Below are 25,043 nucleotides of genomic sequence, written 5' to 3'. Positions count from 1 at the left end.
GGAAAAACTTGCCTGTGTAAAATATTTTCCTGAGAAACTCAGGCTTGCATTTTGTTAGGGAAATACCAGCATAGTTGTGAAGGATTATGAGACAAATATATAGTTGTTTTGTTTTTTTTTAATAAATGGGACAGATCACACCCACAACCACATCTGAAAAGTTGGGAAACAAGGAGATAATAGGGCCTTCAAATCAGGCTGAACTTTTAAACCTTTCTGATGCTATTAAGACTCCACCAGATGGGCTCTGTTTAATTTGTACCTTTTATTTAGACTTGCTAATAAGGTTATTTCTTTCAGTCAGAAAGTAGCCTACGTATTAGAGCTCTTATTTACTTTTCTAAAATTAGAATGTTTCTTTCCTTGAAAGAAACTCCAAGTGTAAATTGAGTTGTAACCTCTCCATTAGTAACTTAAATAAATCACACAGTGAACTCATATTTGTACTTTTTTTTTTTTTTTTTTGCGGTATGCGGGCCTCTCACTGTTGTGGCCTCTCCCGTTGCGGAGCACAGGCTCCGGACACGCAGGCTCAGCGGCCATAGCTCACGGACCCAGCCGCTCCGTGGCATGTGGGATCCTCCAGGACCGGGGCACGAACCCGTGTCCCCTGCATTGGCAGGCGGACTCTCAACCACTGCGCCACCAGGAAAGCCCCATATTTATACTTTTGATGGGTTCCCAAGTAGAGTACACTTGTTTAGTAGGAGTCTACAATAAATTTATCATCTGCTTTTAATTTGATAAGGTCTTCAGTGGCTTTTTTCTTTTTTTTTTTTTTAAATCACAACCACATTTTTTTTTTTTAATTTATTTATTTTTGGCTGTGTTGGGTCTTCGTTGCTGTGTGCGGGCTTTCTCTACTTGTGGCTCGCGGGCTCTAGAGCACAGGCTCAGCAGCTGTGTCTCACGGGCTCAACTGCTCCGCGGCATGTGGGATCCTCCCGGACCAGGGCTCGAACCCGTGCCCCCTGCATTGGCAGGCGGATTCCCAACCACTGCGCCACCAGGGAAGTCCTTCAGTGGCTTTTTTCATTGCACATCTTCCTTAACTTGATTCAGGAATTTTAGCTTCTCACAGTCCTAATCAATTCAGGGTCAGGTTGGTAAGCTGCAGTTATCTATATACAAAGCAGATAGTACCAGCTTCGCTTTGGGTAGCACTCACTAAGATAGGAGACAGGAGACTACTTCTTTTGAGACCCCCTGAAGATATGTTGTAGTTCATCTTCACACAATAAAAATTAACCAATACAAGTTAAAGGTTCCTCATTCCAGTTTAATTCTTTCAGCCTCCTAATTTCACTCAGATCTAATTACAAAAAGCCCTTGCCAGAAGTATGCCAAAGGGAGAAATGATCACTTAGTCCAAAACCTAATTTGGTATTAATTATAATAAAGTTTGTAATGTTAGCCTACTCTTTGTCCTGGCGGGGCTTTGTTTGTAAATACATTTGACTGGAAATTTACCATTTTATTACCATTTACAGTACCATTCCTAGAGCCATTCCTAGAGAAGTGGCCCAAGGGAACACTTTTCTTCCCAAACCTCAGTGCTCCTGGCTCCCAGATCCATTGCCCAGCCCAGCATCTAGGATTCTAAAGATGATTAATGCTATCGTGGAATATTACAACAAAGAAACTGTAAAAGATCCAGAACACAACTAGGCATTTAGATTTTGAGGTAGATCTTGTTCAGCTTTTGTATAACCTCACAGCTAAGGTAAAGCTAGAGTCTTACCTCAATGATGTATCCCCAAGGCTGATAGAAACCAGTGTGTCTAGCCACCCTTACAGTCGGTGCTCTTAGAGATATTTAATGTTTAATGAATCCCAACACATCAAGGATCTTTGGGATCCAAGCAGACTACATCTAGCTGGTACATTTTCTCATCAGTGGGAGCCATACTCCAGAGAACAGCTGTTAAGCTCCATAGAACTTAGCAAAGCTAAAGCCATAACTACCAGTTGTGGGGCTTTGTCCAAATGTGTGGCAAGCCATGCTTATCTGGCTCAAGATTGGAAAATGTTTTTTTGAGATAGTGCCTTCAGGATCAAGTCCCTGTTAATGACAGGGACTTGATCCTGAAGGCACTATCTCAAAAGAGCTGCTAATGAATCAGATTAGGATTCTTAATCAGCCACAAGAGAGGAAAATGATAGATGTTTGAAGGGTAAAGTGTATAAGTGAAGAAAATAGGAGGTACAGTCTGTTGTGATGTGGGGTAATAATTTGCACAGTAGAGGACAAGTTCTCCTGGGGTGATGGTATTCGTTTATATCCTGACTTGTTCCAGAAAGTTTGTGGCAGTCCAGAGAACATTGATGGGTTGGAGCTGAGCTTCTTTATTATAAACATAATGGCTGGCCATTATCTTTAGGAACTTACTTAGATTTTCTTTAAAGTACAACTTTTCTGGTATTGTTAAGTGAATCTATATAAAGAATTAAATACAGCTATTCTAATTGTGTTTATTCTGATAATTTATCTCTCAGCTAAAAAGTTGCCGAAGAATGAACCACAGAATCCAGGAGCAAATTCTGCCAGAGGAAGAGGAGTAGACCTTACTGAACCCACGCAGCCAACCAGGAGTCAGTGCTGTAGTAACTAAACCTCCAGTTTAAACTAACTGGAATGTTCTTCTGCTTCCTAATTGTTAATAACAGTGGAATTGGAGCATTTAACCAGCCCAGTATGACTTCCAAAAAGAAGAGACTTACGATAGTCAAGTTTCTAATACAGAATTATTTTAAGTGTTTTGAACTTAATTTTTAATAACATGCATGTGACCCTCTGACTAATGTTTCAGCAGTGAAAGGGGAAGATGAGAGCTGTGTGTACACTTATTTCCTTGGAATGTTAGCGGGACTCATTTCTCTTCACCAGGGATATAAACAGATGACTCTGAACCCACAGTTAACCAGCCAGTTCTGTGAAAAAGATTTGGAACTCACTCATTTGGGCTTTCCAAAAAAAATTCTTTCTTTGGAAGGAGGTTCTAAAGATATTTATGCTTAACTACGATATTCAAGCCACCTGTAATTTCACTTAGTATCCTTATTTAAAGTACACATTCCACATTTTAACAAATTAGCCACAAGGAAACATTCCCACATCTTCAGGAGGAAAAAATGAACATCAGTGGCATCTAAATTATAGCTAGTCCTGTTATTTTTTAAATGGAGTAAAAAAAAAAAATCATATGTAACTGTCTTATTTTAGGAATATGAAAACTGATAAAATGCATCTTAAAGAATAGTGTTCCCTTCAAACATGTAAGTTCTTCAACAAAAATGAAACAAACCAGGTGTCTGTGATTTCTGTTTAATCACTGCTGGCCATTACATAGCTTTTGTTTTTTGGGAGTAGGGAGGGGCTTTTGTGCCCTTTGGACATAGAAATAGTCAATGCACTAACAATTATGTACATTCAAACTTGATTATTTCAAATTCGATCTTCAGCTGTACTGTAAATAGGGTACTGCGTTGTAGTCTCCATATATGTTTATTACTTTTCTGTAATATTTAAGAGTTGCTTAAAAGTATACAAAATGTACAGTTACTAAAACAGCTAATTTTTTCCTTCTCTCCCCCTTTGAAAGGAAGGGGCTTGAATTGTTCCTACCTGGCTAGAACCATAATAAACAATGTACCAGTAATTTGTAACATAAGTATTGGATATGTTAGTAACAATCTTGCAGCCTTGTTTTCCAAAGTTCATTTTATTTTGATCAGTTCAGTATATTGCACTAATTGTTTTAGGTATTTTCATTATATGAAATCTACCATGTGTCAGAGATGATTTAATCTATTTAAATGTTGAACTGCTAGCAGAACTTGTACATTTACAGTAATTCAAAATTAGTAAGGAAAACAGTTCACCAGTGTTTAGTTTTATATTGAGGTGCTCAGGTTGGAATAAAGTGGTACAAAAAGCAGGTACTGGTTTTTCTCTTTTTTGGCATGAAACAGTGAACATATATAAATGGTACTGTATAACCCACAGTCTGCTTTTATATTTCCTTTACTACATTCTTAAAAATGATTTGTGTGGTGTTGATGTTATCCTAGCATCTGGTTCACTGAAGAATTGTCTTCATGTTTTTGCTCTCTGGAGGTACTCGCTTCCATTGAAAAGTGTGACCATGACTGTAATGTTGTCTCTGGAGCCAGCCGCCAAAGCAGCACTTACAAGTTCACGGCTGATATACTCAGCAGCACCTCCATAGAAACTCTTAGTGCATGATCCTTTCTCTTTTTCACTTGAGTCTTTTGGCACAGCATCTACACTGGTTGGTCCATCAGTTTCTTTCTCACTGCAAGGATCATGCTTAGTCATTTTTGGTGGAAATGTTCCTATATTTTTAAGGTTATGAATAGAATATTTTGAATCTGACAAATTTTCTCTTGAATTTATAGTTGACACATTTTCTTCAGATTTGCTCTGAAACACTATGTGGATGTTAGTTTCTGGTTTAGATGTGTTTTGTTCATCGATTGGGAAAAGCAGAGACCCTTTGGATGGTGACAATTTGTTTCCTGTGATAGAACACTGTGCTTCTTTATATGCTTGAAAAGCTGTCATTGTCAGTGCAGTGACTTCCTTTGTATCCAGAACTTCCCAGAGTCCATTAGTAGCTAAGATAAGGAATTGACATAAGTCATCTATAGGCACAGAAATAGTTTGAGGTGCTGGAATAATGAATTTTTTCAGTTTGAGATTTCCATGAAATCCAAGTCCTCGTGTGGTTTTTATTTGCCCTTGTAGGAGCCCGTATGGTTCATGTGAACTAATTATTGCTCCATTCTGAAGTACTCTTCTTCTTTCATCTGTGTTTCGTGTAGTGTGTTCTTTGGTTAGGCAGAAGCCTTTCCCATTTCTGCATAAGACTGCTTGCACATTACCTAAAAGATTATTTTTAAAAATTGATCCTCGAGATTTATAACCATTTATATCAAAGCATGCTGTTAACTTCATAAATAGAAACCAGGCCACTTAAAAATATTTTTTAAATATATGTAGTATTGATATCATTATTAGAAGATTTACAGTAATTCAGATTTCAAATGGGGGGGCTAATTTATTCCTCATTTTTAAGCAATTTAGTGTTTAAAATACTGAATTTAGTATTAAAATAACAAACTACAGATAATGAAAAATAAGTGATTTTTTTATGAAGCAGCTTCTGAGTGTTACATATTTGTAGAATCAAGAATTGAACTTTTTTATAACCAACATACATTCCATAGAGCAGACATTTTTAAAATGTTTTAATAAATGCCTTTTCAATTAAAAATACAAACTTTGATTTTTTTCTAAGAGTGCAGTTAGGTAAATTTTTAACTGGTCAAAGTTAAAACCTGAATATATTATAGGTATGGGTGATTAAAAAATTAGAAAGCCACTGTTAATGTCCATCTTATTAGGTTTGTTATGTGTGTTAAAAAGAAATTGTCAGCCCGGTGAAGAAAAACGTGTTATTAATGTATTAAATGGATAATAGCTAACCAACATTAAACCCTTTGATTGAAAACTGAGGTATTAAAAATCTGATTGTAGTTTGTTCATGATTCAGATGAACCTATGATGTGTGCTTTATTAAAATCTTAAGAAAATCTTAACATAATGCTCTGAACAGATTGAAGGATGGTTGTATTACCAAAATTTTCTTTGGTATACAAAAAAGGACTCAGAATCCTTTAGTTTGTTAGGAAAAATTGACTTTCCCAAGTTTTTAGGAACATAATTATATATTTATAATACCTATGAGAGTTAATATTGCTGGAATCATAGGCAAAATTTACGTTAGAATATTCTGATTTCAAATATGGCACCGTACCTGGAGTCAGAATTTTGTTGTTGCAGGCCTTCATTTCTAATCCCCTAACGTTTTAGGTAAAGGGATTTAGGTTTCAGAAGGTAAGGTTCACACACCTAATATGTTGGACAGAGCCTGAGCTGGTGAAGCATTAGTGTCAGGCATAGAGTGAGCCTGTTGGCTCATTTACATAATGGCAATTGTTAATATCTGAGTTATTGGATGGGACCAAAAGATGACTGTGTGGAAAATATTTTGGAAACCTGATAGCTGTATAAATGATAGTCCTCAAAACTGAATGACCTCTTTTATTTGTGGTTTGGTTATTAATATTTTCTGTTAACTTTTTTGCTGGTCATTCTGTTTACACTCTGCAGAAGAGAAGTCAGTAAAATAATTCTTGACTTCTGCTGAGTTTTAAATTATTATTGTACCAGCAAAGCAGCATGGGTTGGTATTGAACATGCCAACTGGGTAGACTGAATTGTTCTCTTAGGAGAACATATGGTTCAGTTCCTCTTTTAAATTAGAAAATTTCTTTGTGTACTTACACATATAAATAGTGCGACCATAGCTCTGGAAACACAGGCTCAGAATAGTCAATCCACTGACTTCTAAATGTTTTATTTGCATGTAGCAAGCCAAAGCTCACTCAGCAAAAAGAAAAAGCATTGTTTCTGTGTGATTTGAAAAGCATTTAATATGATTATGTAGTTACAGTGGAAGGGTAATACGTTGGTATTTTGGTTTTAGTTGCCTCTGCAGAGAGTTTGGTAAACATCTTAGGTACTACTGTTTGCCTTTTTTTTTTAATTGCTGTGCTACAGGGTAGGAAATGCCATTTTCGTTGATTTTATTATTGTGAACATCCCTTAAGCTCAGCACAATAAAATTTTCTAGAAAATGAGGACAGTAAGTAATGGCTGCAGGTTTTGCCCTGCCATTGACTTGCTATCTGATTTGAGTTATTTAATTACTTGGACAGTTGATTCATCCTGATAAATGGTGCCTTCTGACTAACTCACATCCTTAACCTGTGTGAATTTGCATGAAGGAAGAAGAAAATGAAGGGGAAGTACCCAGTGTTTCTCAACTATTCGTGCATAGCTCAGGAAATAGAGGATAATAAGAGGCCCTGGAAGAGTATCAATGGAATAGACATGGCGAAAAAGTGGATATGCAGAGTTAATAGTTCTATTTCCTAGACCTCGGGTTGCATGTGCTGCCAGCTGCAATCGGGGTTGTTGAAAGTGGTTGTCTACATTAAGCTGAAAGCTAGAATAGAATAATGAACAAAGAGCTTCAAGGAAGATGGGAAATTGGAGGGAGATTTAAAAATAACACTGTATATCCATGTGTCTTGGAGAACTGAAGGAAGAGAGAGGAGCAAGACATGACAGTTTGAGAGATTGGCTTTAAAGAAGGGTTCCTGTAATATCTGTTTGGAGGAAAGGAGAATAACTAAGTAGTGAACTGTGATGAAGAAGACCTTTACACAAAAACATAATGAATCTGAGCATAAATAAGTATTCAAATTCCTAGACATAAAGTTACCAGCTTTCAGTAGTTGGAGAGATGGTGCTGTTCAGAAAAACATTATCAAACAAAAGTGGAACCTAAAACTAACAACATTGTAAATCAGCTGTACTCCAATTAAAAAAAAAAAAGGAACAGTGTTACTGGAAGGGCAACATGTTTAAGGACATTAATGGGAACTAAAATGAACTGCTTTGAGATGATATTTAAGCCTTTTTACGATGACACGTATGGGGGCTTCCCTGGTGGCGCAGTGGTTTAAGAATCCGCCTGCCAATGTAGGGGACATGGGTTCGAGCCCTGCGCCAGGAAGATCCCACATGCTGAGGAGCAACTAAGCCTGTGCGCCACAACTACTGAGCCTGCTCTAGAGCCCATGAGCCACAACTACTGAAGCCCGCGTGCCTGGAGCCAGTGCTCCACAACAAGAGAAGCCACCGCAATAAGAAGCCTGCACACTGCCACGAGTAGCCCCCACTCGCCGCAACTAGAGAAAGCCTGTGCGCAGCAACAAAGACCCAACTCGGCAATAAAATAAATAATAAATAAAATAGATGACACGTATAGTCAGGCAAAGTGTTCTTTATGCAGAAGGCAATGACATAACTGCCTTCTGCTATTGCTGGGTTGTCTCTAGTTTGTGAAAAGGAGGAGTGTCCCCGTCAACTTCAGAATGACCTCTAGAATCAATCCCAAACGGAATTCTAGATCTGAATGGGCAAGATCTTTTTTTTTTTTTTTTTTCCAGATGGGGCCATGAAGGTCATTTAAACGGAAGTTTTAGGAAAGGACTGGAGGAAAGAGTAAGAGAAATGTTAGATGGTGGTGAGAAAAGGAAACATCCCTAAGGTGCACGAGTGCCCTGGATAAAAAGATGGCTTGCCTTAGAAGCAGCAGCATGGGGAAGAGGAAAGTCTTGAGAGCTTGCTACTTGGTACTTCAATCCCAGTTTTGTCTGTGTGACTTTCATTAAGTCACTTTATTTCTGTGAGTAACAATTTACCACCTGCAATATTTTTTGTCGAGTTTAAGAAGGTAATTTAGTAAGTAGACACTTGACAAAGGTTATTTTCCTTTTTGTTCCATGAAGGGGAAAAGCAGCTGAAGAGAGTCTATCCAAAAGAGATTGAGATGAAGCTATGAATGTTTCATTTCAGACCCATTTAAAAAAAAAACTAAGAAAATCCTTAAAAAGAGTTATAGGCTTAAGGGAGTAGGGAGCAGGAACTTGGAACTTGAGAAATGAGGAAATAGTTATTGGAGAAAGAAAAGGGAGCAGTTGAAAAGCAGCATAAACAAACTAAGGAAATTTAAACCCTAGTGAAGTATCCCTAAAATGGAAGCATAGTAGAAACACCTGTAGATGAGGTTAGGAAAACAACTTATATCCAGTTTTTTTCAGGATTCTAATTTTGGCAAAAGAGGCTGAAATTGTATGCATGGGTGCCATGTGTTGACTCTTCCTACTGGTGATTAGCATGAGAGCCTTATTGATGTGGAGCTAGTTTTCACTGTATGTTCAAAAGATTCCTTTGATTGTTTTGTAAGATGTGTGAGCATGAAACTCAAGTTCACCATTTTCCAACTGGAGCCTAACAGTACTTCACACATTAGTCTCAACTATCTGTCAAATATTTGTTGATTATATTTTCAGAATCCAGTTTGTATATATGTGAGTCCACATATATACAAACCAACATACCCCAAAAAAGGGAGATGGGGAAGGAAAAGTCTATAAAAGGTCAGTGTTGTTTAAGAATATGTATATGTGTGTGTGTGGGTGTATATATATATATATATATATATATATATATTTTTTTTTTTTCCCTGCTTAAGGTGATTCTGGAGTTGAATTAGGTTTTAGGGGAAAAAGATGGGGCTGGAAGTAATTTTAAAAGCAACTTATTTAACCACTAAGGACAATCACATCTAGATAGGAAAATCACAACAAATTAAAAGATCTGCAAACACAGCATCAGTTGTGAATGAGGAAGGTGAAGACACATAAGAATGAAGGGACACCTTAGAAGCAGGAAGCTGCTGGTGTTCATTTGAAGTAATGAGACTTTAAAGGACATGGGTTCTGGCTCGCTAATGATATAACCATATATAATAAGGCTTTGGTGAGCCTCAAGCTTCTATTAAAATGAGATTATTCTTACCTCACAGGTTGTGAGGATTAGATAAAGGAGTTATTGTTAACCTTAAGAAGAGAGAAGAAAGGGGGCTTGAGGAACAAATAAAGGATTGTGAGTAATAGGGAAGTAGTGGGTAAAGTCATGCTTGGCCTCTGGATCTAGAGTGAGCTCACAGGACAGAGAACAAGGACACTAGGAAAAAAGGTAGTTTCTGGGGCCTCATTAAAAGAAGGTATTAACAAATATGTATAATCTAGACATAAAGATACTGGAATAGCAGATACGCTAAAACACTCAAATATTACAAAGGAGCAGTAATGTGCCAGTGTGGGTCTTGGATTGACTCCCACTGAGAATAGGAAAATACCCTGGATAATGTATATACTTTTAAGTCATGTACATTGTTGAGCTAGTAAGAAAGTAAAGAATTCTCCTGTCAAAAGAATAATGGCTGAATCCCAGAGTATGCCAAGAGCAAAAGCCAGTTTTTATCTGAGAGCATTTATTGAGCTGAATAAATGAGCTTAGACTTTTCACGGGGTTATGGAACAGGAAACAAAACCTAGGGCTTGTTCAAGGTGGGGAAAACTAGTGGTTTTCCCCAACAAAGCTAGGAGCCCAAAGAACCACGCCCTCACTGCAACACTGAACTGAAAATAAATATATGCCTCTCACCCACCACGCAGACTGCCAGAATAATGGACTATTTCAAACTGATGCTGAACAGTGGAGGAAAGAAATATGGCCTTGCAAACACCTTGATTTTGGTCAACTAGCCTCCAGAACTGTGAGAATGGATTTTCGTTGTTTTAAGCTGCCAAGTTTCAGCTAATTTGTTATGGCAGCCCTAAGAAACTAAAACAGCAAGCATGCAAATAAGTAGGGAAATACTGCCCATAATAAAATGAAAAATCAATTGAAACCAGCCCAGAACTGAGGCAGATGTTGGAATTAGTAGGCAACAACTCTCAATGTTATAAAGTTAAATACAGACATGGAAGATAATTTTAAAAATCAAACTTCTGAAGATGAAAAATACAAAATTTAAAATGAACACTACACTGGATGTGATTAACAGCAGGTTCAATATTGCAGAAGAAAAGATTAGATATTGCAGAGTAAGGATCTCTGAAAATCTACTCCTCAGGAAAAGGAATGAGAACACTGACAAGAATTGTTAAAGTCAACTTTTCTGAAATGCTGGAAATTAACCAAAGGCTTGCAAAAATCTGAGAAACATTGAAGAGAAACAAAGTAGGTAAAACCAAGTGGTCATGGCCTTGTAACTTGGCCTACTTCCAACCACTTCTCTTCAGCTCTGCAGTAGCCTTGAAAACCAAACATTTTATAGTGATGCTAGCTCTGCAATCAACAGTCTAGCAGCCTCTGCAGGAGAAAGGATGGCTTTAGACCTCCCTAAAATTATCTATCCCCAGAGAATTGTCATTATGTGAACTGTCTTGCAAGTCCCTGAAGAAAGCTCCATTCTCAAATCTTGTCATCATTTGACTTGACTCAGAGCTTACTCTATGCAAATAACTCATCCTCAGTGTGTTTGCCAAAAACCAGCAGCAATTGTTTAAAATCACACTTGCCTGAGGCACTGAAAGCATCTGGGGATGACAAGAGGCTGACCCCCCAAAAAGTATAAGAAAGAGCTGAGGACTGAGACCCTACAGAGGGTTTTGAAAAGCTCAAACATACTCCTGGGGAAACAGAAGAGCGTGCACATGTGCAGGCTGTATACATGCCCAGGACCTGAACAAGCCTTAATTTCTCACCTATGACTAATCTTGATGATTAACCCAAGTAGGAAGTAAAAGCATAGGCAGAGTTTTAAACTGCCTGCCATTTTTTACAAGACAAGCCTCAAAAAAGACAGAGCCGGGCTTCCCTGGTGGTGCAGTGGTTGAGGGTCCGCCTGCCGATGCAGGGGACATGGGTTCGTGCCCCGGTCCGGGAAGATCCCACATGCCGCAGAGCGGCTGGGCCCGTGAGCCATGGCCGCTGAGCCTGCGCGTCCGGAGCCTGTGCTCCGCAGCGGGAGAGGCCACAACAGTGAAAGGCCCGCATACAGAAAAAAAAAAAAAAAGAGCCTCAGCAAAGACTGGAAGACATGCATATTAGTAGTAGGTATTTAAAGAAATCTCCATCTAGTCATTAGCTGAACACTAAGATAACCAACCAAGCAGAGGCTTTTTGTCTGCACATGACAGAATATAGAGTCTACAGAATTAGTTCATATAAGTCACAAAAACAGTAGCAACAACAATCCCTGGAGAGGGAGGGCATCTATATTATTTTAAATGTCCAGTTTTCAACAAAAAAAGAGTAATGAGAGAGTAATGAAACATAGTAATGAAAGCATAGCCCATATACAGGAAAGAAAGTAAGTCAATAGAAGCTGTCCATGAGGAAGTCTAGGCATTAGAACTAACTGGACGAAAATGTTTTAAAATTTATCAATAGGGCTTTCCTGGTGGCGCAGTGGTTGAGAGTCTGCCTGCAGATGCAGAGGACGCAGGTTCGTGCCCCGGTCCGGGAGGATCCCGCGTGCCGTGCAGAAGCTGCGCCCGTGAGCCGTGGCTGCTGGGCCTGCGCATCCAGAGCCTGTGCTCCGCGGCAGGAGAGGCCACAATACTGAGATGCCCATGTACCACAAAAAAAAAAAAAAAAAATTATCAATACGTTTAAAGGAAAATGGGGCTAAAAATGAAAGGAAAGCATGAGAACAATGATCCACCAACCTAGAGACTATCAATAAAGAGATGGAAATTATAACAAAGAAGCATGAAATTCTGGAGTTGAAAAGTACAATGTCTTAAACGAAAAATTCACTAGAATGAGCTTAGCATCAGGTTTGATCTGGCAGAAGAATCAGCAAACTTGATTGATAAATTGAGAATATCCAATCTGAAGAATAGGAAAAAAAGAAAGAATGAAGTAAAGTGAACAGCATCGCAGAGGCTTGTGGGACACCACCAAGTATACCAACATATGCATAATGGAAGGAGAAGACAGAAGTGGGAAAAAAAGAATATTTGAAGAACTAATAGCCAAAAACTTCCCAAATTGGAATAAAAACATACAAGAAGCTCAACAGACTCCAACGAGTATAAATTAGAGGTCAGTACTTAAACACATCATAGTCAAACTGTCAAAAGAGAAAGAAAGAATAATGAAAGTAGAATGAGAAAAGTGGCTCATTACATACAGCCAAGGGATACTCAATAAGATCAAAAATTATGTCTCATCAGAAACCATGGAGGCTAGATGGCAACGTGATGACATATTCAAAATGCAAAACTAGGGCTTCCCTGGTGGCGCAGTGGTTGAGACTCCACCTGCTGATGAAGGAGACACGGGTTCGTGCCCTGGTCCGGGAAGATCCCACATGCCGTGGAGTGGCTGGGCCCGTGAGCCATGGCTGCTGAGCCTGCACGTCTGGAGCCTGTGCTCTGCAATGGGAGAGGCCACAACAGTGAGAGGCCTGCGTACTGCAAAAAAAAAAAGACTGAGAGAATTCATCATTAGTAGACTTTCCATACAAGAAATACTAAAGGGAGTCTTTCAGGCAAAAATGAAAACACTAGATTGTAACTCAAACCCACACAAAAAAAGAAAGGTAACTACAATTATCTTTCAGTATCTGGGGAGCACTGTTCAGGACACACAACAGATCTGTGGATATTCAAGTCCAATAGACAGCCCTCCATATCTGCAGTTCCATATTCACAGATTCAATCAACCATGGATTGTGTAATAGTGTGTTTATTATTGAAAATATTCTGCATATAAGTGGACCCACACAGTTCAAACTCATGTTGTTCAGGAGTCAACTGTATATAGGTAAATATAAAACAGTAAAAAATGTATTTTACTTTTAACACTTTTATTTTCCTATCTTATTTAGAAGAAAGCTGCATAAAACAATAATATAAAACTTTATAGGCTTGTAATGTGTAAAGATGTAATTCTATAAAGTATAAAGAAGGCTGCAGGAAATGGAGCTATATTGGAGCAAAGATGCCATATATATCGTTTGAAGTTAAGTTGGCATTAATGCAAGCCGAATTGTTTTTAAGTTAAGATTTTATTATAATCCTCAGAATAGCCACTAAAAATATATATTTTAAAAATATATAGTAACAGGGGGCTTCCCGGGTGGCACAGTGGTTGAGAGTCTGCCTACCAATGCAGGGGACATGGGTTCGTGCCCTGGTCCGGGAAGATCCCACATGCCACAGAGCGGCTGGGCCCGTGAGCCATGGCCGCTGAGCCTGTGCGTCCGGAGCCTGTGCTCTGCAACCAGAGAGGCCACAACAGTGAGAGGCCTGCATACCGGAAAAAAAAAAAAAAAAAAAATATATATATATATATATATATATAGTAAAAGAAATACAGGAATTAAAATGATGTGCTAGAAACTATCTAATACAAAATACTCTAATACTCATCAAGAAAAATTGGGAGAGGACTCAAATCAGTAAAATTAGAAACGAAAAAGGAGAAATTACAGTGGACACTGCAGAAGTACAAAGCATCCTAAGAGACTACTACAAGCAACTCTATGCCAATAAAATGGACAACCTGGAAGAAATGGACAAATTCTTAGAAAGGTATAACTTCCCAAGACTGAAAGGAAGGAATAGAAAACATGAACAGACCAATCACAAATAATGAAATTGAAACTGTGATTAAAAACCTTCCAACAAACAAAAGTCCAGGACCAGATGGCTTCACAGGTGAATTCTATCAAACATTTAGAGAAGAGCTAACAGCCATCCTTCTCAAACTCTTCCAAAAACTTGAAGAGGAAGGAACAGTCCCAAACTCATTCTAAGAGGCCACCATCACCCTGATACCAAGACCAGACAAAGATACTACAAAAAAAAGAAAATTACAGACCAATATCACTGATGAATACAGAGGCAAAAATCCTCAACAAACTATTAGCAAACAGAATCCAACAACACATTAAAAGGATCATACACCATGATCAAGTGAGATTTATCCCAGGGATGCAAGGATTCTTCAATATACGCAAATCAATCAATGTGATACTCCGTATTAACAAATTGAAGAAGAAAAACCATATGATCATCGCAATTGATGCAGAAAAAGCTTTTGACAAAATTCAACACCAATTTATGATAAAAACTCTCCAGAAAGTGGGCATAGAGGGAACCTACCTCAACATAATAAAGGCCATATATGACAAACCCACAGCAAACATCATTCTCAATGGTGAAAAACTGAAAGCATTTCCTCTAAGATCAGGAACAAGACAAGGATGTCCACTCTCACCATTATTATTCAACATAGTTTTGGAAATCCAAGCCATGGCAATCAGAGAAAAAAAAGAAATAAGAGGAATACAAATTTGAAAAGGAGAAGTAAAACTGTCACTGTTTGCAGATTACATGATACTATACATAGAGAATCCTAAAAATGCCACCAGAAAACTACTAGAGCTCATCAATGAATTTGGTAAAGTTGCAGGATACAAAATTAATGCACAGAAATATTTTGCATTCCTATACTCTAATGATGAAAAATCTGAAAGAGAAATTAAGGAAACACTCCCATTTACCATTGCAACAAAAAGAATAAACCTACCTAGGGAGACAAGAGGAATAAACCTACCTAGGGAGACAAAAGACCTGTATGCAGAAAACTACAAGACACTGATGAAAGCAATTAAAGATGATACCAACAGATGGAGAGATATACCATGTTCTTGGATTGGAAGAATCAATATTGTGAAAATGATTATACTATCCAAAGCAATCTACAGATTCAATGTGATCCCTATCAAACTGCCAATGGCAATTTTTACGGAACTAGAACAAAAAATCTTAAAATCTGTATGGAGACACAAAAGACCCCGAATAGCCAAAGCAGTCTTGAGGGAAAAAAACGGAGCTGGAGGAATTAGACTCACTGACTTCAGACTATACTACAAAGCTACAGTAATCAAGACAATATGGTACTGGCACAAAAACAGAAACATAGATCAATGGAACAAGATAGAAAGCCCAGAGGTAAACCCACGCACCTATGGTCAATTAATCTATGACAAAGGAGGCAAAGATATACAATGGAGAAAAGACAGTCTTTTCAATAAGTGGTGCTGGGAAAACTAGACAGCTACATGTAAGAGAATGAAATTAGAACACTCCCTAGCACCATACACAAAAATAAACTCAAAATGGATTAGAGACCTAAACATAAGACCAGACACTATAAAACTCTAAGAGGAAAACATAGGAAGAACACTCTTTGTCATAAATCACAGTAAGATCGTTTTTGATCCACCTCCTAGAGTAATGGAAATAAAAACAAAAATAAACAAATGGGACCTAATGAAACCTCAAAGCCTTTGCACAGGAAAGGAAACCATAAAGAAGACGAAAAGACAACCCTCAGAATGGGAGAAAATATTTGCCAATAAATCATTGGACAAAGGATTAATCTCCAAAATATATAAACAGCTCATGCAGCTCAATATTAAAGAAACAAACAACCCAATCCAAAAATGGGCAGAAGTCCTAAATAGACATTTCTCCAAAGAAGACATACAGCTGGCCAAGAAGCACATGAAAAGCTGCTCAACATCACTAATTGTTAGAGAAATGCAAATCAGAACTACAATGAGGTATCACCTCACACGAGTTAGAATGGGCATCATCAGAAAATCTACAAACAACAAATGCTGGAGAGGGTGTGGAGAAAAGGGAACCGTCTTGCACTGTTGGTGGGAATGTAAATTGATACAGCCACTATGAAGAACAGTATGGAGGTTCCTTAAAAAACTAAAAATAGAATTACCATATGATCCAGCAATCTCACTACTGGGCATATACTCAGAGAAAACCATAATTCAAAAAGAGAAACCCTAATTCAAAAAGAGAAACGATAATTGAAAAAGACACATGCACCCTAGTGTTCACTGCAGCACTATTTACAATAGCCAGGTCATTGAACTAACCTAAATGCCCATTGACAGATGAATGGATAAAGAAGATGTGATACATATATACAATGGAATATTACTCAGCTGTAAAAAGGAACGAAATTGAGTCATTTGTTGAGACGTGGATGGATCTAGAGACTGTCATACAGAGTGAAGTAAGTCAGAAAGAGAAAAACAAATATCGTATATTAACGCATTATGTGGAACCTAGAAAAATGGTACAGATGAACTGGTTTGCAGGACACAAATTGAGACACAGATGTAGAGAACAAACATATGGACACCAAGAGGGGAAAGTGGTGGGGGGTGGGGGAGTTGGTGTGATGAATTGGGAGCTTGGGATTGACATGTATACACTGATGTGTATAAAATGGATGACAAATAAGAACCTGCTGTATAAAAAAATAAATAAAATTAAATTTTAAAAAAAGGATGGCTAATCTTAGTTGAGGGAAAAAAAAGAAAGCAGTATCGGAGGAATAGAAAAACAAAAGATGTATATATATAGAGAGAGAGAGAGAGAGAAAACAAACAGAAAAATGTCAGACATATATCCTACCCTATAATTAATTACCTTAAATGTAAATGAATTAAATACTTGAATCAAAAGGCAAAGTTTGGCAGAATGGAAAAACGAACAAACAAACATGGTGACTGGCTGAATAAAATCCCCAAAAATATCAGAACCTAATCTCTGGAGCCTGTAAATGTTACATTTTATGGCAAAGACTTTGAAGATGTGATTAATGATCCTGAGATGCTTAACACTGGATTGTCTGGGTGGGTTCTAAATTCGACCACAAGAGGGAGATTTGGCTACAGACCAGAAGAAGGAAATGTCCACATGGAAGCACATTTGAGATCAGAGTGATGTGGCCACAACCCAAGGAATACTGGCAGCCAAGCAGAAGGTGGAAGGAGCAAGGAACAAATTCTTTCCCACATCCTCTGGAGGGAGCACTGCCATGAAGACATTGGGCCAGTTATGCTGGTTTAGAACTTCTTGAACTGTAAGAGAATAAATTTCTGTTGTGTGAGCCACCAAATCTATGGTAAATTTGTAACAGCAACCACAGTAAATGAATACAAACAAGATCCACCTATATGTTCTCTAACAAGACACTTGATTCAAAGATAAAAAGATGGGGAGAAAAGGCTGTATCAGTGAATATAGTAAAAATCACTGAGCCGTAGACTTTACCTGGATGAACTGTGTTCTTTGTGAGTTGTATCTCAATAAAGCTATTAAATATAAAATCACTGGGGAAAAGAATTTAGGGGATCAAATAAGAATCCCATATGTTTATAAGGAACTAGTGTGGTTAATTAGAAATGTAAAAATTTGTGGTTTATTTGATGTTGTGGAAAAAGTGTAATTATGTATGCTGTATCAATATGTTTGAGTTTTAATCCTTTGAGGATTAACTGAAGAAAAATAAGAGAGCACCAGGAGAAGTGATAAAATGCAATATAAATGAGAAGTGCTAAGAAAAAAAGTCAGGAATGTCTGTTTGGAAGGATCTTTTTCCACATGCACAAATTCAACACTTATTCAATGACTGTATCACCACACTCATGTTTCCTTATAAAGTGAGGTGGAGTTTTTTTCTTGGTTTTAATTCCAGAGTTGTGATGATACTGGTATTTGACAAATTTCAAACAAGAAAAATGAATCCCCTTGCTATCTTTATAGGTCTTGTTTTATAAAATACAAAACATGCCCTTGATAAATTTGTGTGAACATTTATTTTTTGTAACTCATTTAAATTACTTTCTTTTAGGAGCACTTTTGTATCATAAATCATGACCTCCCTTTCACAAGTTGGATTTTTTCCCCCTACTTATTTGTTTCTATTAGAATGAAGGATGCCCAAATGAAAACATTTTAACACAGTTATGTATGTAAGCCTGTAAATTAGATCCAAAAAAATGTTTGACCTGGAAATTAGAACCTGCCAAACAACAGTGGGCTTGGAAGTAATGAATCATAGTAAACTGAACATTTGATGATAGTATCTACTTATTGAGTATCTCGTATATTTTCCTTTCATTTCCCAGGAACCATGATATCAAATGATATTTTCTAATAGAGGTCCAAAGTCCAAGGATATGGGTCAGTTCCCAGATTAGTTTGAAATCTGAAAACTCTCCATCCATGAAGTAGGCCTGCTCTGAAGCACTTTGGAACCTCAGGGTAGGGCCTGAGAAATGGCAAATGCTCCAAGGAAATTGGCATTGCACTTGGCTCCGTGGTATTGCTTAATCTGGTGTTCTCATTTTGGGCTCACAACCAGAGTTAGATCAGAAACAGGCCGGCTTCCAGGGACCTTGACATTGTAATGGTCTTGGTGAATATATCTGGCCCCGGTGTGGGCCAAAGTCCCACTCCCTGAGGCCCAGACTCCTCAGACTCTGGAAGCAATCTCCTTCAGAGGCAGTTTGATTTCCAGCTCCAATATCTATCACCTCTGACACCTCGAACAAATAATTTCACCTCTCCGAGCTTCTATTTTCTCATCTGGACAATTGGGTCAACACCACTTAGAAATGGCGGCAGGGGTTGGGAAGGAGAACAGATGCGGTTTAAGGGTCCAAACTTGCAATGAGCAGTAAATACGTCTTAGAGGTCTAATGCACAATATTGGGAACAGAGAGAATGTATATATTTTAATCATCAAACTTGCTAAGAGACTAGAACTTAATTTTTTCAACCACTATAAAGAAATGATGATTATGTAATGTGATAGAAGTGGTAATTATCGCTACAATGGCAATCATGTTTCATTATAAAAATGTATCAAATTAACATGTTTTCCTTCTTAAACTTACACAATGTTACATGTCGAATATTTTTTTTAAAAACAATTCTTAGATATCTTTAGATATCAGAGTTCTTGGAAGACTACATGAGAAATTACTCTGTGCGCAATATTCAGTAAGTGGACACTGTCATTAATAATAATTCTACCGAGGAAAGGGGTGGTGGAACCCTAGTTAAGCATCTCATGGAAATGAGCATGGAACTCGGGTTAACTTGGCTAAAACTGTTTTACCTCTGGGCTTTCGAGTTTGGCAAGCTCCTTAGCTAGAACTTTAGCACAGCAAGTCAAAAGAATTGCTTCTTGAAATAAAATTAAAATAATCCAGCCAAAATTTTTGGAGAAGGAAATACACGCCTATAAAACTGAATCATAAACGATTGTTTTTCCTAAGATGAAATCGATACAACTTGGCCAGTGAGCACAAGAGTGACCTGTTGCAAATATGTTAGTTACCAGAAAAACTGACCAGTTTAGCAGCTATACTAACAACACTCAAAGAACTTTCCATTCTCCCGAAAAAGGGAAGTGTGGGGAATGTTTTGGTTTCATTCCGATCTGAGCAAATGTAATAGATTTGCTTTGCCTTTATCAATAGCTGTGTTGCTACCCCATTTAGAAAACGTCATGTTTTGGTCACATTATTTCATGTACGTGCCTCCTTGAGACATAATTACAATTCATTTTGTGCCTGCAAATCTACATTTAAACTGTGGTTATTGGTCGTTTCTTAAATTGGTCAGTGAAGTATCTAGGCACTAGTAAGTCATTAAATAATAGGTCACTAGATAATTCTGGAAGCAAGAGAGGTTTTGCTGCCAGGAATAAAACATGTTAAGGTGTAACCTGGTACCATTCAATATACATACCAGTGTTTGCGATATGTAGCACTCCAGAAATTATTTTCGGCGTCTCCTGGAAAGGGACCAAAGAAGCATCAAGGTCATTGAATCTTCTCGAAGACTTCTTAGCTTTGGGACTTTCAATGTTGCCTTCCAATATGCAAGTAACTGCAGAACAGCCGCTCCATCGAGCCCTGGACACTTCTTTCCTTCCAAGACGTAAAAGCCTGTCCATTCTCCAAAATGCTTTTGCAAAGGCTTTGTGTATGTTCTCATACTCACTTTTCAATGCTTTCGTCTTTTTCTTTATGGAGGAGAAGGTGTCTTCTATAGCTCTGTAGTCTTCTCTAAACACTGTGTGAAAAGAATTGATTACTGTTTGCTCTTCAGGGGTCATTTGGTAGGAAGGATCAAGTCTGGAAAGTTGGTGGAGAAGTAAAACTGGGAGTTCCACTGATGTCAAGTCTGCTGCCGAGGCACCGTGATGTCCATCAAACAAACCAAAAAAACACACATTGGGTTTGTTGCCAAAATTATTCACGACAGTGAATTTATCATTCATGTCAGTTCTCCACGTAGAATTCCTGTCTTCGCAAATGGCTGCTCCTTTAATTAATAGGTGACAGATTTTTTGAGGATATATTGAACTCTTGGGAATGTTATCAATAATCTTATAGTGTGCTGGTATTTGTTTCTTGCAAAGGAGCTCAAAAGCATTATTAATGCCCTGTAAGATTTTTTCAGTAAATGCAAACGATGACAATAGTTTAGCAATGACGGACTGCCTCTGATCAGCAATCGCTGAGAGCCCTGGTTTCTCCCCACCCATCCACTGAAAGCCCAATGTAGCCAGAGCTACATGCTGCTTTTTATGGAGGAATATTCCAGGTAGGTCAATTTCATGCTTGCATATGGAACAGGGAAACGTGATCATCTCATTGTAGACCTGCACTTCGTGATGGTCTCTTCTTTTTCCTTTTAAAATGCTTTCTTCTCCAGGTAAGTGGGACTCCCTCATCTGAATCATATGTCAGTTTTCTTGTGTACAATTGCCTTGATTTCCAAAACACTCTGCAAACAGGATAAAAGATATTTACATGCCTGGATTGATGCACTGAATATCTCTTCAAGCAGTCCCCTATCTTTGCAATTTGTTTTGGATCCTTGAGATTTTATATTGGCCTAGAATATTCTTATTCCTCTTTCTGTGATTCCCCCCCAAAACACATAGTAAGTACTTAAGGAATTGGTGATTGGCCTGTGTAGGCCCAAATGAAATTCAGCAAAATCTCCAGAAAGTCAGCTAGACCTCTAAGAACAAACACTCAGATAAATCAGCACAATATTTTATCTAGGCAAGTGAAGGTATATGCTTGAGATCTAGGAATGTGATTTCAAATATAAAGCATAATTATTTTTGTATTCGATTTTGTCCTAATAATAAAATAATTTTATTTATATAATATTATATAAAGAAATAGAATAATTTTAAAAAAACGTGTTTGTCCTAATTAAAGAGTTCTCAAGAAAATGAATGGGAGATGCCCAAACCAAGCAGAATGATGAAAAGAATGGATAGTAAGGACAGAAATTTTTAGGACTGCAAAGGGAAAGAGTTATGGCCTGAGGAAAGAAGAGGAGCTGGATGATAAATTTCCAGAAAGCAGACACCCTTTCTTACACTCCTTCCTATCTGAAGCATCTACAACAGTACTCAGCATATGAAGCCATTTGTATCCATTTTTATGGGCAATTCCTAGGGCAGGAGATCTTTGAAAGGGCCTGTGGAGGTATGAGAGACCTGAAAAAAAATGCTTTGGTTACAAAATATTTTAAAACCTGAAAAATCAAAGTTAGTGACTTTAAATGTTTATGAAATGTGATATCTTAAAACCAGCTAACTTCCAGATGCAAACTAGTATTATATATATAGGATGGATAAACAACAAGGTCCTACTGTACAGCGCAGGGAACTATATTCAGTATCCTGTGATAAATATAATGGAAAAGAATATGAAAAAGAATATATATATGTATAACTGAATCACTTTGCTGTACAGTAGAAATTAACACAACATTGTAAATCAACTATACTTCAATAAAATAAATTTAAAAAATGAAAACAAACTTATGGTTACCAAAGGGAAAAGGAGGTGGCGGAGGGATAAATGAGGAGTTTGGGATTAACAGATACAAACTACTATATATAAAATAGAGAAACAACAAGGCCCTACTGTATAGCACAGGGAACTATATTCAATATCCTGTGATAAACCACAATGGAAAAGAATATTAAAAAAGTATACATATGTATAACTGAATTACTTTGCTGTACAGCAGAAACTTAACACAACATTGTAAATCAACTATACTTCAATTTAATTTTAAAAAATTAGCTAACTTCAACTCAACTAATATATGAATTGTATTTGATATGGGTATATTTAGTCTGCTCCTTTCCTTATGTGTATTTAATTCCCTGATGTGCACAACTCTATTGGATACAGCTACTCATCCCTACAGTAAAATTTCATTTACAAATTTCCACTCCATAAATGCTCATTGAACTATTAGCCTAGTAGCAATCTTTCCTGGTTTTGCCTCACCAACCAATTTTGGTTTCTTTTTTTGTTTTGTTTTTCTATTTTTAACTTTTTCTTTACTCAGTTATCTTAATTAAAACAATATATTTTATTAATGTTGTCTATAAAATGTACAAATATTTGGATTTAGCAGCAGAAAACCACCATAAGAATCTAAAAGAAACTTGTTTCTTTTTTTAATGGAAAATTTTAAAATCACACAAAAATGGAAACATATAATGAGGCCCCACGTACCCATCAAATCCCCCAGTTCTATCAATCTCACTCATCGATACTTCAGTATTTAGTCAGCAACCATTCACTTCTTCAATACCTACAACAGGCCAGCTACTGTGCAGCTACAGTACAGCTTACGAATAAGGCTGGTGTCTTGCCCTTGAAGCTATGAGGGGAGGAGTCTGTAGTCCCACCCATGTGCTCATACAAAGAACCAGACAGGTCAGATGAAGCCAGGACAGAGCCCCATGACAGGACTCAACCAGGAGCCCAACCTTCATCTGGCTAGGAATGGCACCATGACACTTGAGAAGCTGACCTAGAAAAACACTCAGTTGAGAAAGCAGCAAGGGCTCCAAGGTCAAACAAAAGGGATGACCAGCTAGCAGGCAGAAGGATGAAGACGACCCAGCCGAGGAGGTGGACAGGCACACAGAGAAGTAGTGGAAAAAATGGGTACTGGCAAAGCTTTTCAGCTCTCTGACCAAAACGTATATCAAATATTTTAAAATTGCTATTATTTGGTAATATTCATATAAAGGATACAGTTTTTCTGAGGCTTGTAGAACTGTTGGGACAATATATAAGGCATACCAATTCTATAGTTAGACCTAGAGTCATCAGATAAAAATAAAGTTATATCAGAATTTTATTTCCCTATATAGAGCCATAATACAACTCTCTCTCACGTGGAGCCATTCTTAGAATGTAATGCATCTTCATATATTCGTTCGTTCATTCATTCATTCAACAAACACTTGGATGTCTGCAATTTGCCAGGTACTGGTTTATTTGCTTGGGATAGAGATGCGAACAAAGGCATTTTCTGTAATGAAACTTATATTCTGATATGAAAGACAGACAGTAAATAAAGGAAACATGGGGCTTCCCTGGTGGCGCAGTGGTTGAGAGTCCACCTGCCGATGCAGGGGACACGGGTTCATGCCCCGGTCCGGGAGGGTCCCACGTGCCACGGAGTGGCTGGGCCCATGAGCCATGGCCGCTGAGCCTGCGCATCCGGAGCCTGTGCTCTGCAACACGAGAGGCCACAACAGTGAGAGGCCCGCGTACCGCAAAAAATAATAATAATAATAAAAATTAAAAAAATAAAGGAAACATGGAAACACATAATATCAGAGATAAGTACTATCATGAAAAATATAGCAGAATAAAAGTAGAGAGAGAGAGACAGAAGCCCTTTTTGTATAAGGTAGTCGGAGGAATATACCGCTCCTCCACGTACATAGTCTAACAGGAAGCCAAAGTTTCATTTGATGACTGAGAAAGTGGAGGAAAAAGAAAACTGCAGATATAATTGTTCATTGACTACATTTGTTATCCAATACAAATGAAGAAACGTTACCTGAAAGCGCTATTAACTTCCATGTTCCTTTGGGATTGCCACCATCCTTTGCCCTCTCTTTACCACCTTTCCCAGCCTCTGTTCCTCCAACCTGGCTAGTGTTGGCAGTGGTAGGAGTGGAGGGGTGGGTGATAGTGGTGATGGTGGTGATGCCGGTGGGAGGGTCCCCTGACTTGCTGGTGGACCTCTCTGCTTGGAATGTTTACTACATCACCTGGAACCTCAGTCAGAACTCACTCTATGATTCTGAAGAACTGTGAAGCAATAAGGTCACAAATTGTGTTAAGTAACAAACTTGTCTTTGAAATTTCTGAAATAAGGATCATTCATTGAATAGACTGCCTTATGCCTGCATAATAAGACTTAAAAAATGAAAAGAGTGGGCTTCCCTGGTGGCGCAGTGGTTGAGAGTCCGCCTGCCGATGCAGGGGACACGGGTTCATGCCCCGGTCCGGGAAGATCCCACATGCTGCGGAGCGGTGGGGCCCGTGAGCCATGGCCACTGAGCCTGCGCATCCGGAGCCTGTGCTCCGCGACGGGAGAGGCCACAACAGTGAGAGCCCGTGTACCACAAAAAGAAAAAGAAAAGAAAAGAAAAGAGTGACTCTCAATTAATGTACAGTTGTCTTCCCACTCAGGGGTAAGGTATCTCAAGCCATCTCTCCAGCACCCCTTCCTACCTGCCCTGGAGAGTCTCGCCATCCCCACTCCCATCCTGCCGCCCCAAGTCA

General features: G+C 38.2%; 2 protein-coding genes across 3 annotated transcripts in view; one reads left to right on the top strand and one right to left on the bottom strand.

The window, feature by feature from the left end:
- The window catches only part of RAB5A (RAB5A, member RAS oncogene family), a 29,924-nt gene extending 25,986 nt beyond the window's left edge, over positions 1-3,938 (top strand). For both annotated transcript variants that reach the window (XM_067737381.1, XM_067737380.1), the window contains one exon: positions 2,497-3,938. In XM_067737381.1, the coding sequence (XP_067593482.1) occupies positions 2,497-2,612 (116 nt within the window). In that variant the 3' untranslated portion in view covers positions 2,613-3,938. The remainder of the gene's footprint in view (positions 1-2,496) is intronic.
- Positions 3,793-24,335, bottom strand: PP2D1 (protein phosphatase 2C like domain containing 1). The gene is given in 4 exon segments (XM_067739780.1): positions 3,793-4,905; positions 20,158-21,092; positions 21,094-21,201; positions 24,313-24,335. Coding segments are annotated over 4 exon segments (1,875 nt in total). The 3' UTR covers positions 3,793-4,096.
- Between the last annotated feature and the right edge of the window lie 708 nt (positions 24,336-25,043).

The sequence above is a fragment of the Pseudorca crassidens genome, chromosome 5 (genome assembly GCF_039906515.1).
Source record: "Pseudorca crassidens isolate mPseCra1 chromosome 5, mPseCra1.hap1, whole genome shotgun sequence".
Taxonomy (NCBI): Eukaryota; Metazoa; Chordata; class Mammalia; order Artiodactyla; family Delphinidae; genus Pseudorca; species Pseudorca crassidens.
This window is presented reverse-complemented; position numbering and strand designations above follow the sequence as displayed.